Source organism: Kwoniella europaea, chromosome 1 (assembly GCF_036810445.1).
Source record: "Kwoniella europaea PYCC6329 chromosome 1, complete sequence".
NCBI lineage: Eukaryota > Fungi > Basidiomycota > Tremellomycetes > Tremellales > Cryptococcaceae > Kwoniella > Kwoniella europaea.
The window spans coordinates 11,945,609-11,961,232 of record NC_089487.1 but is presented as its reverse complement, the minus strand read 5'-3'; the positions used below and the strand labels follow the sequence as shown (position 1 = coordinate 11,961,232).

At 48.3% G+C, this 15,624-nt stretch overlaps 6 protein-coding genes across 6 annotated transcripts; 2 read left to right on the top strand and 4 right to left on the bottom strand.

Moving 5' to 3' along the window:
- Positions 1–97: 97 nt before the first annotated feature.
- V865_004552 (tyrosine aminotransferase) lies at positions 98–1,730 on the top strand (the record flags this gene model as incomplete). The annotated part of the gene is made up of 6 exons (XM_066228332.1): positions 98–208; positions 269–547; positions 610–843; positions 903–1,019; positions 1,092–1,364; positions 1,425–1,730. The coding sequence occupies 6 exons, from the start codon at positions 98–100 to the stop codon at positions 1,728–1,730; spliced, it is 1,320 nt and encodes a 439-aa protein (XP_066084429.1).
- A 140-nt stretch (positions 1,731–1,870) lies between these two features.
- V865_004551 (uncharacterized protein) lies at positions 1,871–4,944 on the bottom strand (the record flags this gene model as incomplete). Its single annotated transcript, XM_066228331.1, has 8 exons — positions 1,871–1,980; positions 2,042–2,375; positions 2,428–2,748; positions 2,806–3,080; positions 3,168–3,230; positions 3,281–3,955; positions 4,008–4,749; positions 4,807–4,944. 8 exons carry the CDS (start codon positions 4,942–4,944, stop codon positions 1,871–1,873), a joined length of 2,658 nt encoding a protein of 885 aa, XP_066084428.1.
- Positions 4,945–5,289: 345 nt separating this feature from the next.
- Positions 5,290–9,940, top strand: V865_004550 (uncharacterized protein; the record flags this gene model as incomplete). The annotated part of the gene is made up of 6 exons (XM_066228330.1): positions 5,290–5,832; positions 5,878–5,977; positions 6,037–6,402; positions 6,546–7,135; positions 7,181–7,345; positions 7,418–9,940. 6 exons carry the CDS (start codon positions 5,290–5,292, stop codon positions 9,938–9,940), a joined length of 4,287 nt encoding a protein of 1,428 aa, XP_066084427.1.
- A 21-nt stretch (positions 9,941–9,961) lies between these two features.
- Positions 9,962–10,963, bottom strand: V865_004549 (uncharacterized protein; the record flags this gene model as incomplete). The annotated part of the gene is made up of 6 exons (XM_066228329.1): positions 9,962–10,042; positions 10,102–10,191; positions 10,242–10,353; positions 10,405–10,707; positions 10,762–10,802; positions 10,859–10,963. 6 exons carry the CDS (start codon positions 10,961–10,963, stop codon positions 9,962–9,964), a joined length of 732 nt encoding a protein of 243 aa, XP_066084426.1.
- A 209-nt stretch (positions 10,964–11,172) lies between these two features.
- On the bottom strand, positions 11,173–14,170 carry V865_004548 (uncharacterized protein; the record flags this gene model as incomplete). The annotated part of the gene is made up of 9 exons (XM_066228328.1): positions 11,173–11,305; positions 11,362–11,567; positions 11,623–11,770; positions 11,826–12,117; positions 12,172–12,513; positions 12,561–12,674; positions 12,722–13,645; positions 13,699–13,840; positions 13,892–14,170. The coding sequence occupies 9 exons, from the start codon at positions 14,168–14,170 to the stop codon at positions 11,173–11,175; spliced, it is 2,580 nt and encodes an 859-aa protein (XP_066084425.1).
- A 327-nt stretch (positions 14,171–14,497) lies between these two features.
- On the bottom strand, positions 14,498–15,612 carry V865_004547 (uncharacterized protein; the record flags this gene model as incomplete). The annotated part of the gene is made up of 3 exons (XM_066228327.1): positions 14,498–14,799; positions 14,868–15,076; positions 15,155–15,612. 3 exons carry the CDS (start codon positions 15,610–15,612, stop codon positions 14,498–14,500), a joined length of 969 nt encoding a protein of 322 aa, XP_066084424.1.
- Positions 15,613–15,624: the final 12 nt, after the last annotated feature.

Here is a 15,624-nt window from a genome sequence, read left to right as displayed (position 1 = left end):
TCTTCGCCAACTGTGTATATTTGCTCATTTTTCGATCTCTAATTACCTTTAAACAACGACCTTGACTACTAAGCTCGCATTCCCTTAATCCCGCAATATGCCTGACATTCAATTGATCGCTGCTCAGGACATCACATCCCAAGCTCCCCTCAAACCAACGACAAGCATCGTGAAGAAGGAGTGGAACGTTCGCGTTTCGCCAGCCGTCGTGAGTCACCCAGTCTGACAGTTGTCATCTTCAATTGACTGACATGCTTCGGTGTCGTAGGGTCGATCTCGTAATCCCATCAGAGAGACTTTAGCATCTATAACTGCGAATCAGCCTAGTTGTTCCAAAACACCTATCAATCTGGGTTTAGGTGATCCTACACATTATCCTCTTCACCCTCCTCCACCGGCTGCCATCACAGCCGTCGCGCAAGCTGCGATAGGTGGCGGAGCCAATGGATATCTGAATGGTGTAGGGTCCACCGAAGCTAGGCAAGCAGTAGCAGACTATCATGAACGCTGGGATCAAGTGAAATACGATATAAGCGATATCGTATTGGTGAGTCAATTCATTACTTAAGGCTTGAGCAATGAATGTATGCCTGGCTGACCTTGTAGTAGAGTCATGGTGTAGGTCAGGGTTTGGATCTGCTATTTTCAGTGATAATACCGCCTGCTTCAGTCGAGAAATCCAACATCCTCTTACCTCGACCTGGCTTTGCACAATACACTGCGCTGTTGGCGAATCTAGATGCTGAGATAAGATACTACGATTGTGTAGAGGATAAAGATTGGGAGGTAGATCTTGAAATGATAGATCAGCTCTGTGATGATAATACCCGAGCGATCTTGATTGTGAGTCGGCTTTCTATGAATACACAGTAGGAGGGCTGCTTGCTAATCATAACATGCAGAATAACCCCAGCAATCCTTGCGGAAGTAACTACAGCCGACAAGCTTTGAAAGATATTCTAGTTATAGCTGAAGAACATAAGGTTCCTATCATTGCGGATGAGATCTACGGACATATGGTGAGTGACAAGTGACAGATGTCTATCGACCCTTCTACCGCTGGTCAGCTGATCTGTTATTGTAAATATCAGACTTGGTCAGCTCCCTTCACTCCTTTGGCCTCCCTCTCAAATACAGTACCGATCATCACTCTTTCCGGTCTCTCCAAGCGATTCCTCGTCCCCGGTTGGCGTTTCGGTTGGTTATGCCTTCATGATCCTCTTGGAATAGCCTCCAGCATCAAAAGTGGAATGCAGTGCTGGGGTAATCGATTCATGGGTCCCAATAGCTTGATACAAGCTGCTTTGCCTACTATCTTGGCGACAGAACCAGAATGGTATGACGAGGTCATCAACAAGATTGAGGTATGTTTTTTATCCAGATTTCCGCTCCGTCTAAATCATGGCTGATTTACTCTATGACAGGCTCTCGCCAAGATAGTATATCAAGGAGTCAGTGATGCTCCAGGTCTCAGTACCCACTGTCCCAGCGGAGCGATGTACAGTTTCGTAAAGATCGATCTAGCGGCTTTCCCAACGATCAAGGATGATGTTGCTTTCGCTACTGCCCTGTACAACGAACAGGCAGTGTTCGTGCTGCCTGGACTTTGTTTTGGTATGCCCGGGTATTTCAGGATAGTGCTGGGAACTCCTTCAGATGTGATGACTGAGGTTATTGAAAGGATACAACAGTTTTGCAGCAAACACAGTGTGATTGATCAAGACCTGTGATGCACTATGCATAGATGTTATGAAGATACTAACACACGGATACACTATTATAATACTTCATATTTAATGATTGTGATGCATACCAGACCGACATCGGTATCCACAATTCCTTGTGACGATGCATTTGATCGCAGCTGACATTATGAGATATAAACCTGTTGCTTCAGTAAGGGTTTGGGAAGGCTTGCTCCTAGATCCGCCAAAGCTCGAAAAGCGTTCATGTCAACTCTCGATTTAAACAGAACGAAAACTATGAAGGCGCGTCAGCCATTTTTGCTTTATAATCAGGTATAATGAACGCATGAACGCACCATGAGTTGGATCATGATCGGAGGCCCTCTCTGCTTCCTGACACACATCGTAGCCTGCCGCGCAATGGCAGCACCGCAGCCATACCCCACGGATCTGATCACCATGTACATCACACAGGGTCTCTCGATGGAGAACATGTTTTAAGTAGGCTGTAGGATCCCTTGGATTGATGGTTGACAAGGCAGATGTCGGGACTTTACCCACTGGTTGCCGATAAAGGGGCGGTAAGATAGGTCGGGATGATCGGACGGGAATGTGAACTGGACGATCGAATCTGAAGAATACATGGGTCGGATCGTGGACACGATAGGAGCGTAGTTCGCAGATGGAGCACTACGGTACGATTATCAGTCAGAACTACCGAAGGGAAGGAGCTTGTACTCACTAAATTGTATCCCTCCGGCTCAGATGGACAATTCGCACACTGGAATCTCCTTCCCATGATCCACTCGTTGCAATTGCCGCATTTCAAGCCGTGATCCAGGGCGTCTCGAGTGGTGACAGCCAATCTAGGTGGTGAAAATGCTGGATTCCGAGCCGCTGTCGGAGCATACACTGTATCGTTGGTAGGTGACGATGACCTTGAGGAGGTTTCCCCGTCACCTGACATCGTCCCGGTGGCCATCGTTCGATCCTGATGAAACCATCGGTCTCTGGCACGACGAGAGACAGCGTCGACTTGGTGCGATGAGATAGGTACCGGTATCTGTCAAAGCAAGGAAGTTAGCAACGCTTGTATGGATATCATGTGGTGTTCACCCACCTTCATCATGATATGATCTGCGGTATGGCTGGTGCCATTGACGTCCAGAACCACAGCTTCACATTGTATGCAGAGATCTACCGCACAGACAGCGCAATGGAACCTTGGACCGACGATATCCTGCAGACAATTATGGCAGAAAGCTCCGGGATGACGAGTTGGTTGAGGTATTTCATGACGCGGGGGAGGGACCTCTTCCAGACCCAAGGAGGTGTTTGTTGAAGAAGGTACGTCAGGTAGAGACAGGAACGCATGTGCTGGATGGATCTCTTCGACTTTATGATAGCAAGCAGAACAGAGGTCGAAGCTGGGACATGACACGCCTGCAAATCAGCGATCGCCCATGAATTTGAATAACTCACATTTGTAACGATTTGCGAACAGTGGATTTCGACATATCGTACACTCGTTGACTTCGCTGTATTCTGCAACGACATGAGTGACCGAGACAAGAAGTATCAGATTTAACACTTACCCACATCAACCCATCCCTCCGCCGCCCATGTCTTCTCCCTGAAGGTGTGGCGAACGTCGCCACCTTGTCTTCGTCTTCGCCTTTCTGCATGACTTGACTTGGCTTTAGCGGCAATCGCTCTGGCGTGAGCGATTCCGTGAACTTCAATACAATCAGCGCAAAGCTCGTAGCCACGGGCCTTTGGCCGACGGCCATTCAGAAGATCCCCGTTGGGAGAGGAAGGTGAGTCTGGGGGAGTCAATCCATATCGATAGGTCGCGGTGGTAGGTGACGATTGTATTTGAGATGCAGTGAGTTGGCTGGGAGTGGCAACATTGTATACGGTTTGAGACTCCGTCGATGTACGGCTAGTTGTATCTGAAGACGAATCGCTATCACTGCTCCACAAGATTGACTTCGCTCCTTTGGAGGTATTCTCTTTCCAGAATTCCCCCTCACCGCAACATTGGCAGACATACCGCATATAATCTAGGCGGATACCACAGGCAGAACAGTCTGGTGCCAGTATCGGGGGCCCAGCGGGTTCTGCGATACGTACGAGTTCGTGTAGTAGAGGTGTCTGAGGAGGCGAGGTCGATAACGTGATTGAAGAAAAAGGGCGATTGCTAGGACCCTCCCCGACTTCCGAGTGAGACGAATGGGATGATGCGTCGGTGTGATAGGAATAGTAGTAACCTATTTCACACTGTTAGCTGAACCGAAGCCTTTTCCTGGTTGTGACACTCACGACCTCTCGCATCGCGCACCAAAGCGATATCCCCTGGTCTCTCATCATCGCTTTCTTCACTGTCCTCATCACTGTCGTCATATCGGTTTGACCGTGCGACAGGTCTCGGTGCGGAGACGAGTTTTCGAGAAGCCAAGCGAGACTGTTCACGCAACCATCGGGTGCCGAGATCCGAGGCTGTCAAGAGAGATGGGGGATCCTCATCATGATCACCAAATGGCGTGATAGTCTGAGAGTTTGTCGGTTCATGACTCAAAGTCTGTATCCGGGATCCGGACGGCTGACTATCCAGCTCTAGGGAACTAAACTGCTGAATCGTGGATTCCCCTGATGCGACCTCCGACTCCTGCACGAAATCAGATTGAGAGTATCGCCTTGAGCTCCTTAAGCTCTCCTCATAACCCCCTGATCTCCAGCTACCTTCACTCCGACTCTTCGTCTCGTCATAAGATCCTGTTCCTGTTCGAAAGCTCGATACGGATGATGTATCGCTCAGACTTGGTCCATCATATTCCACCAGGACATCGAGACGGATCGTTATCTTCTGATTGGAAAGGGCGTACATTAGGTTGCCCGAAGTTGATCCCGAATATGTCGATAAAGCGGCATCATCGTCACCGGAAATGAAGTAAGTGATTGCCTCGGTGAGATCCCTATCTGATCTTATGTGAAATTCCTCTCCATCGTCATCGGTATAGGCGAGAGAGAAAGGTGAAGCTGAGAGCGAAAAGCATTCTTCGACCTACCAGTCAAGTTAGCAATGAGGCTAGACACTATGCTTGCGATGATGAGAGCTCACCCTGAGACGCAACGAGTCAAGTCTACAAGTAGCTGCGGAGGGGAAGGTGACCTTGCGGGTATTGCCATCGAATGCGCATTTGATGACTAATGGTCGATTGGGTCGATCTGCGAGAGATCTGGAAGACGAGGGATGCATGGCTGATGCTATGGTGGGGAGGCCATGTGGGATGATGCTGTTGGGCCTGCTACGGTTAGGGTTGTGGTTATGGTTATGGTTACAGGTGATATATATTCAAAACATGTCAACAAATACGACCCACAGCACGAGAGGTATGCGGTGAAAGTGATGACGTGGAATATGTCATGTAATGGGACATCCAAAGATACCTTCACCCTCCCTCCTCCTTCCCCTCAACATCATCATCATCATCATCATCATCATCGTCGTCGTCGTGTAGCATAGCATTGCACGACCTATATGATCACCTGTAACTCTCTCAGTCATTCTCCTCTATGATACGACAGATACTCTGTATCCACCATGCCAGCCGCGTCTTCATCTCGTCAGCAGTCCCTACTGTCATCCACTTCTTCAAACAACCGCTCAGTCCCAGCTCAGGGTCAACCGCAACTGCCTCTATGGAAGTCAGCAACCGATGAAGATGGTCCTGCCGACGAAGAAATGTTCGCAATGGACCCTGGGCCAAGCGACTATTGGAAGCGGTCTCCCTCACCCGCTTCCGCACAAGAGTTGTCCCCTATAAACTGGCGTATGCCTTCTGATGAACCGTTCCACGTTGAAACGGTGGAAGACGGTCCGAGTGATCATTTTGGTATACCATCCTTTCGGCAGCAGACCTCTGGATGCAACACTCCATCCGAAATACCGAGATATGAGCAAAGGTTACAGGATGTACTAAACGACTATACATCCCCACCCAGAACACCCAGCCCTCAGTCCCCTTTCCCTAATCATGGCTATAGCAGGACATTCCAAAATATCATAGGAGAAAAGGTTCGGGAAGTTGATGGCAGCTCCTTGGGAGACGAGGAATTTGGAAGGTTGAATGACTCTGTGGGCTTGGTGAGTAGCATCTCACTAACATGAGTATGGCTGATGAAGCAATAGGATAAGGATTCTGACCGTACACCATCCATAATATCGAACAACCTGAAAAAGAAGTTGTTCCTACCCTCACCGAGCCCTAACAAGCGGGCTTCTTTTATACGTGAGTACTTCGTTGGCTATGGGTCTCCATGGTAACTGACGCAGCGATTTGAACCAAAGATCCTTCAATATCTCGTCTACGTTCGCATATGCGTACAACGTCGAATTCTACCCAATACACCACGCAACCACCTCAGCTATCTCACCTGCGTACAGCCAGTCATTTCTCGCAGAAATCAGAAACAAAATCTGAAACCTTCTCAGTCGACAGCAACCCCTCACAGCAACAGCCAGAAATATCATCCAAGGATCCGGCTTTTGCATTCCATCCGCTGCGGCGACTATCCGTCAATCTATTCTCGCGGGAAGAGACGCCCGCAGTGGTCGATGTTAGAGGGATGATTGCCGTCGGAACGATTAAAGGGACTGTGCTGGTGTACGGCTTTGATCAGAATCTGAAATACATCTTACCCAACGAAGGAAACGGTGAGTTAATTTGTATTTGTTCTTTGGCTGACGTTCAGACTTCCCCGTCACTGCCGTCACCATATCATCTGATCAAACCTATATCGCCGTTGGCCGAGCATCTGGAAATATACATCTCTACGACCTGTCAAATCCCAGCAAAGCGTCTCGTACGACGGTCGCTTTGACCCTTCCCCAGGTCCTATCCGGTCGCCGAGAGGGGCATCTGCAGAATAGTCGGATTCTACGCATCGGATTCGTCGGAGCTCGACATACTTCCATCGTCAGTGGGGATGAGCATGGTCGGGCGTTCTGGTGGAGTCTTGGGAAAGTCATCGGTGTCGAGAGCAACGATGTTGTTCGGATGCTTGGCAGTTACCCTGATCCCGAAAAGCCACTAAAGAAACCAACGACGCTATTTGCCGCTTTACCATTACCACTTTCTGATCAGCTGCGTCCCGTCGACTCGTTAAACCTGTCGGCTCTATTGACTCCTGCTAAACTGGTCATTGTCGGATTGAAACCGACCCCAAAAACTTGGTATCGTAAGATGAGGGATAACCTTAGTGGGGAATATGGAGGATCAATCGGATGCGCTGTCTGGTCACCGTTAGCAAAAGAACCCATTCTGGCATACGCTTGGGGACGATCTGTTCGGTTGCTATACATTCATGGTAAAGATCCAGATTTTGAGGAGGGAAAGACCTTTGAGGCTAGTGAACCAGTCCGGGCTATGCAGTGGTATGACGATAACGTGAGTCTGAAGTCGAAGTGTTTCTTAGCTGACTCCTTGATACAGCATATTCTGGTCATATCCTCCAATCATCTTCTCCTCTTAAGTACGAACACTATGACGCCCGTAGAGACGACGCTACTGCAAACCCGACTCCTCACTTCTCAAGATTCATTCTCCCATATGGCGAAATCGTCCTCTTTTAAACCTCTTGAGTCCCTTGCTGGCAGTGTGAGATGCTATCGGGATAAACTGTTTCTACTTGTAAGTCCGGACTTATGCAGTGCGTCGCTGACATGTCAGACCAAAACCACTCTTCAAGTCGGTACGCTTCAGCACTGGAACGATAGGATCCTCTCCCGTGTTCAGCAAGGCGATTTCATCGGTGCCATTCAGACGGCCTTGGCGTACTACGAAAATCGGGCTACAGGCAATACGATCAATCTTCCAGAAGATATTGATACCCGCAGAGAGGTTATTGCAAAGCGTTTGCGTGAGCTCCTGCTTGCGTCTCTGCGATGGGCATTCTCACCTGATCGTCTCACCGAGAATACCCATCTCGGACAGGGTATCGACTTAACCAGTCTCTTCGAAGGCCTTGCTACCGCTTCAATAGAAGCGTGCCTTTCTATGCAAGATCTCAGCTTCCTTTTCGACGAAGCCTACGAGCACTTTGCGCAAGCTGGCATCCAAGGGATCTTTCTCGATCTACTGGAACCCCATATCCTTTCCGGACGCATTCGGCAGATCCCACCCAGCGTCTTTCAAGCGCTCATCAAGTCCCACGAGGATAAAAATCAGCTCGATAAAGCAGAAGCAATCATCTGGAATGTTGATCCAACCTCGCTCGACATCAATCATGCAATCACAATGTGCGAGGCTCATGGTCTCTGGGATGCGATGATCTATGTTTACACCCGAGCGCTGCAAGATTACGTAGCTCCTCTGGTCAAATTGATTAATGTGGTCCGAGACATCCAGCAAGATCGTTTAAATCGGCCCTCTCTCGTTGAGGATAACGCCGAACATCTCGAACAATGGGCACCTAACGCATATAAGCTCTACGCCTATGTAGAGTCAGTGCTGTCGGGTCTATCGTATCCAAGTGGAGAACCGCTTCCCGAGAACCAGGCTCATACGGCTCGTACGGATGTTTATTCCTTCATTTTTGCCGGTCGAACAATCTCTTGGCCGACCTCAACCGATCTCATTCTCACAGGTGATGGCCCTGAACCACCATATCCTTATCTCAACCTGCTACTGCGCTTCGACACCGAAGCGTTTTTGCACTCCATGGATATCGCATTCGAGGATTCGTATCTGAATGACACCTCTGGCGCCATGAACCGTCAATCCATCGTCAACCTCATGCTCGATGTCATGGATCCAGAATATTTCCACCCAGGAGATATCACATTTCTGCACATCTTCGTCGCCCGTAATCTACCAAAGTACCCCCAGTTCCTTTTCATTCCTCCATCAACGCTCCATCGTATCTTGGTCAGTCTCGCAAGCGATCCGGATCAGAGCACCCGCGAAGATAGACAACTTGCTGCCGAATATCTGCTCTCCGCCTACACGCCTCACGATTCCGATGCGATGTTAGAGCTTTTTGATCAAGCAGGCTTTTATAGAATTCTGCGCACATCCTACCGACAACAGCACAAATGGGGCAAGCTCATCTCGACTCTGCTCAGAGATCCGGAATTTGATGATCAAGTCTTCGCCGATCTCGACGATATCATAACCTCGGCTTCGACGTCTGAAGAAGTCTTCGAAGCCGTCTCTGAAGCTCTACCCCAATTATTGACGATTGGTGTTCGACAGACAGCCACACTACTCGATCGAGACCTGCCTTCTTGCCATTCCAGCGCCATTGAGGCGTTGTCGTCCGCTCCACACAAGCAGATGGCGTATTTGCGCTGTCTTCTTGAACCCGAGACTGAGATTCGTTCGGCTCATGTCGATCAACCTCTTCGACATCTCTACATTTCGCTTCTTTGTCAAAATGATCCCGATCACCTGATTTCTTTCCTCGATTCTCAAGAACCCAATTACTTTGATCTCTCCCAGCTTGCTACCGAATGTGAGTCTCGACAGATCTATGAAGGACAATTATGGGCACTCGATCGCTTGGGCAAGACCGAAGAAACGTTCGACATGGTCGGAAATATCCTTCGTAATCTGGGTCTAGACCTCGGGGAAGCAATACTATCTGATGATTTAGGGACGATTCACATGGCGATCTCCAACATTCAATCAGTCTCCCGCATGGCCACACGTCTGTGCCGGGAGCATTCCTCCTCTCGAATAATTACCGGAGAAGTCGAAGACATGTGGTTAGGAGTGCTGCATGCGATCATTGAGCTGGTACATTCAGTCTCAGCTTTACGACCCATGCAAGATACCACCTCCGCCAATGCCGCACTCGCGGCTCTTCGAAGCACTGTGCAAGAGACCCTTGCTTCGCTCGTAAACTCCTCATCACCCTCGCTCTCTTTTCCTCGACTTTTCAAGAAGCTAGTTGATGCATCCACTACCGGGACCAATACAGGCGGTCAGAAGGGGCGCACCTATGCCGAATTCCGTACGATCCTCACTGGTATGCTCGACTCCTACCGTGCGGAAGGTGAGATGCTCAGTATGACCACTCGGCTTGTGGAAACGGATCTATTTGAGATTTTGGCGGTTTTGAAAGCGAGAAGAGAAAGTGGGTGGACGTTAGTCTCCTCGGCTTGTGGGGCTTGCGGAGAAACGCTTGATGGAGAGGAAACGGTCGTTAGGGCCAATGGAGCTGGGTTACATCGGACGTGCGTTGATAGATAGATAGCTTTATGCATACAACAACTATACTGGCCTCAGCAGTTCTACAATCTCGTCTCTGCCAGAGATTTCCGCCAATTGCAAGGGGGTTTGAGAGTCTTCGTCCTATAGACACTTTGTGAGCGAGATGCGACTACACTTGAACGAGTGTAAACTGCACTCACCTCTGCATCCCTATCAGCTCCGTAACGAAGCAGCAGGTTGGTCATTTCGATATGCCCCCGATCAGCTGCTAAGTGGAGTGGGGTATATCCCTACTGAGATAGTCAGCTTTGCACTGCACTGACTGAGCTACAAAACTCACAAATTCGTCCCTGAGGTGTACCAACGTTTTATCCTGATTCAACAATAATTCTGCTTTTTGCACTTCATTGTCTGATACCGCAAGGTGAAGAGGGTGGGTGTCACTATGATCACTGCTTGTCAGCGGCCACTACATCGAGAGATATGGGGGATATCTCACTTACTGATCGTCTTCATCTATTTCTCCAGACATGACGCTAACTTTTACACCACCTATTGGATTATCCTCTCGACCTTTACCCTTGTTCTGTATAGGTTCATCATCTAGATTCTCTAGATCTACGTCCTCCTCCTCCTCGTTGGGTATGTTACCAGACCAACCGATTCGCAAAGCAATCTCTATATAGCGCTGTTGAGCCAACTGCTTCCCCTCATCTCCTTTGGAAGAGTATTTGGTGTACTGAGCGGCCCAAGCATCATACTTGGCTCGAGGAGCGGGTGAAAAGATTGAAGGACGACTTCCGGTACTTTGGGAAGGGGTCAGATGAGAGACTTAAAGGGATCTGTTTCAGATCGCTCACGGTCCAGCTAGTGTGTTGATATATTTGAATAATCCATAGAGCTGTCAGATGCAGTATAAGCAAGTTGACCGACACACAGTGATGTGACCAGACTCACCTCTAGCTTGATTTCATTCGGCAAACTTGCGGCAGAAGGAGCGGTTGATAACCATGAGGAAGCTGCGTTGAATTCTTTCTCACCGGATCCTGTCCTGCCAGACATCTTATAGCTGTCAACAAAAGGAGGAATTGGATTGTTATAATGACAATGACAGCGAGAAATCTGTAAGGTATATGCATATACAAATCAATGATGCTGTATCCATGATGTTGTTACGATTGAAATGTTCATAAGAGAAAATCGTGACATCATCACTTCATTACTGGTGGATCATCTAAAAGTCATTAATTTCTTCTACATATTCTATCCTTTTACCAGATCATTCCAACCAAAGTCAGCAACACGATGTGGGCTATTGGTAGTAACATCCATGTCCATCGACTACCACAGCTGAAAGCTATGATCGCAAAAGTGAACAGGCTCATTCGACAGATCTGAATCGTTCTGCAATTACAAGTCAACTGATGACCAAGTCGAATGCTGCAGGGATAATCACTCACATATTTTTTTGCTTAGGACTGCTACCACCAGCACACAAAGCTGTCAGGAGCACGGCTGGTCCTACGTAGAGTATGTTGTGTTCGATAGACAACGGATGTTGCCAGTTGGTCCATAAACTTCTACCCCAGACAAGTAATGTCGTCGCTTTGAAGGGTAAGAGGAAGATCATTAAGAACAAAATGGTATTTCCGAAGTCATCGGATATCTGCAGAGCAAACGTGAGCACCAGTCTGCTGAAGCAAATAGAAAGTGTTTCTCACATCTATGCGATCCTTCCATATGAGGCTGGCCCATAATACTGCCACCGACACAACAAAGACGAGTTGATGAGGTATGAACAAATATACCAGGACCATGATCAGGCACATCAGGAATACCGATCGTGAGGGATGAGTATTGATGGTATGACTGGAAAAGAGTTAGCTCAACTTAGGGATAGCGGAAAACTTCTAGACACACTCACTTGGACTCTTGAGACCCCCTTCCAAAAGCTCGTAATACCATGGTTCTAAGCGAAGCATTGGTGAAGAGAACTCCAAACCAAGCGACACATGTCAAGCTGAATGTCCACAAAGCCATAAAAATTACAAGTGGCAGCAGAGCCAGGTCAATGGTCCCGAGCATGAGGGTATTGAGATGCAGGGTAGTTCCCAAGCATGCTTGTACGATGTTTACAACGCCCAGTAACACGCAACAGCCAAGCAGCCAATGCCGACCTACTTGCTCAAGACCATCACCAAAAGATGGAAATCTCCCTGTGATAACACAAAGTCAGCAATATATCGACCATCAATCCTGTGACGACTTACCATCTCTCCTCAATACCTGCAACTGCATCAGCATCACGACCGCGATCCACCCCAAAGGCCATGAAAGAAAGGTCATTCGGTAGCGAGTGACGATCTTGGCCAAGATGCCAAAAGTGTCTAGGGAAATCTGCAATTGCTCAACTCGACAATCTGATTGTTGGATGATCCTCAGAGTCACACCGCTGGCAGTGCTTTCTCCCGTTTGGAAAGGTATGCTTTCCACATGCGAATGCAAAAATATGGATTGGCCGCTTTTGGTATTAGGGTACGAGCGAGATTCTGATGTGACGTTTTGAAAAGGATATGAGGGTATCGAAACATGCTGAATGATGGGACGGAGACCTGAGGAATCATCAGTATGTGGTCAACTAGCTATGTCCTTTACTCACCGTCACAGCAACCAGTTAGGATGGTTCTTACTTTATGCACAAGCAAAGACGATGAGCGACATTTGGGAAAGCTCAGCGTGAGGGAAGTTGCATTACGTGACGAGTCGTCGGCGCCTGTCATCTCATCAGCATAAGCATCATCCATAAGTCGTTTAACTCACGCCATGTCGATGTCTGAGATGTCATCACCTTTCTTGATCCGGCTTCAATTATCCGATGTGAATCTGTGTGCACTTCCAAAACTCCGTCTACTCCTCTCGGACCAACATCGACAACCAGAAGTTTCTCGTCTCTCTTGACGCCCTCACCAGGCAGAGGGAAAGGAGCATTGGTGTTTCTTGGTCGCGGCACAATTGAGTGGGTGAGCGGAATATCTCGACACTTGTCCGTGCAGTGTTGAACGGCCAAATCTATGTGAGAGTCTTCTGTCTTGGGCTCAGCTATGACTGTCATTCCGGTAGAGGTGATGGGAAAACTGTGTGTGTCTACATGGGAAGATCTCAAGCTATAGTCTCCGAGAAAGGTACTCCTTGCGATAGATAATTTGTCGATCCGAGATTGTATCGAAGCCATCTGGAGAAGGGTCTTGGCGATGAGATAGCGTACTTGTTGGCACCAGACGATAGCCTGATGGTCTACCCCTGTCCAGACCCCAGGGATCCCGGTCGTGAAGGTAGCGAATCCATCATCTTCCGATAGAAGGGTTGAAGGGAGAGCACAGCTGTCAGATACGACTTGAGTATCTGATATTCCACCGCATAATGAAATGAGTAGTGGTCGAATGGGATGAGAGATCGTTTGATATATCTGTTCCATATTCCACTCGATGGTGAGGGGAGGCGTCAAGTGAGGGGTAGACATGGTGAGGATGGCGTCGACCGAGCTGGAGATGTCTTCTACCGTGACAGCCAATCTAGAAGCTATACCACCCATCGAATGAGCTAATAGTGTGACTTGTGCAGGTCGCTCCGAAGAAGGTAGATGGTTGTATTCAGCCAATATCCGGCGTACAGCATGACGGATGAAATCGGCTTGTGTAGAGAGAGTACGGGCATGAAAAGCAGAGAAGTCCTCTTTGAAGTCGACTGGAACAGACCGTCAGATTCAGGAGCAAAGGTGCTACTAGACACTTACTTACTCGTGAAGAAGTCCAACTTTGTCGTGCCCTGCCTAAGTGAAGATTGTTCTCTATACTGCCTGACGGCGGATGACGCGATAGACCTCACTTGTTGGTATGAGCCAGCATTACCTGGGATGAAGATGACGGGGTGACCAATTAGCTAGTGGAACAGAGTCAGCCTCATTATTCCAAGTACCATGATAGCACTCACAGATGACTCCATCTCCAAACCTTGCTCGCGATAGAGGTAAACCTGGTAACGTGGTATGGGATTATCCTGCCATTCAACCAGCTGATACGAGGGAGACATCCAGCTCATTTCACACCCCCAAGATCCTGATTCCTGTAGATCCCTCTGGTAGAAGTGATAGACGATCCAGATGAACAGGACACCTAAAAGAGCTGAAAAAGACGTCACTGATCGGGATTTGGCCGTTTCAAGAGCTTTGACAGCGATGCCATGTTGTGCATCGGGTCTCCGTGGATGCATCCTATCCGATGCTGATCCTGATGCTATCGCTGATGGAATGGACATGAGCTGATGATGATTGATTGGTCATGCTTTGTTGTTGTTCAGATATCTTTGGGAGGAAAGAAGAGTTGTTTGAAAGACATGCTATTGCGCGGAGCGGAAATTCACTAGTAGTGTGCATAGTGAGGTGACTATAACTTATATATACATACGATCCTACCCAACAAATATGGTACACTACAGCTCATCTGTGCCATCATGCAGTGTGACACGGACAGTTTCATCCAGTACATCGTGCATGCTTCGCATGGGATCTCGCCGTGTGCATATGCCTACACATTCGTGTCATGATGATAATACAACAGCAAAATTATTCCTTTTGGGACCATCCTGTATCACAGTCTTCTTCCTATATTGATCGTTATCTCCAGCGGCACTATCAGTCTTCCTCCACAGCCAGTAGCCTACTTTCCCGCCTGATTTCCATTGCTCCTTCTCTAAAGTGAAGCCTATTATTCGCATCATCTCCTGGAAAGTGTTAAGAGTCAGATACCGGGAGTTGGTCAGGCATGGTAACGGTAGGACAAGGAAGAGGAATGAGGGTGATTCTCCTCTGAGCTGCTGATGTATGAGGGAGAGCATCTTGCCTGTGTTGTGCCATTGTAGTCAGCTGACAGCGGCATGCATGGAAGATGTATCAGACCCTCCCACTCACCTCTGTCAGCGGGTGAGCTGACGAAATTCAGCACCAGGCTGCAGCTGACGACATGGAACGCATTCTGCTCTCCAGAAGGCAGGGGTCTTTCGAGGAAGTCTTGCTCGAGGATGTCGGGATGTTGAGAATGTAGATCAATTGGATGATTGTCTATCCATTTCGAGCAGCTGGCGTAGTTATCGGGGACCAATGCACCAATCTCCAACATACTAACTTTTACATATCATCCAGCGAAGAAGCTTAGATTAAGGACTAATTTGTGATGTTAGATGACCCAAGATACTCACCGCAATTTTTCGTTCTGAGCCATCTTCTCTCGTTTGATCCCCAGCTCTTCCAACCATTTCACAAGCACCTTCGAGCTGTCTCCACCTCTTTCCTTCGATTGCCCTAGAGTACTCGCTATCTGATATGCGTTGAGACCACCAAGCTCATTCATCTCTTGTTCGATCGAATCAAGTTGTCTCCACATCCCTTGAACTTCAGTGTCTCCATCCTTCTCTCGGCCAGCCTTGAGGTTTCGTTTCAGATTGGCCTGCTGTTTGAGCAAGGTATGAAATCGAGTGATAGTTGACTGCGTGATCTTTCTTGACACTACTGTTCCGTTGCCAGATCCCGAACGAAGACGGCCAAGGGCAGTCGAAGCTGTTGATTTAGATGGAATCTGGGATTTCGAAGGGCCAGCATCAGGGCCGGGACCGAAGGCTGAGATGGGTTGCTTTTTGACTTTTTTCGTCTTGCCCATTGTGATGGAAAT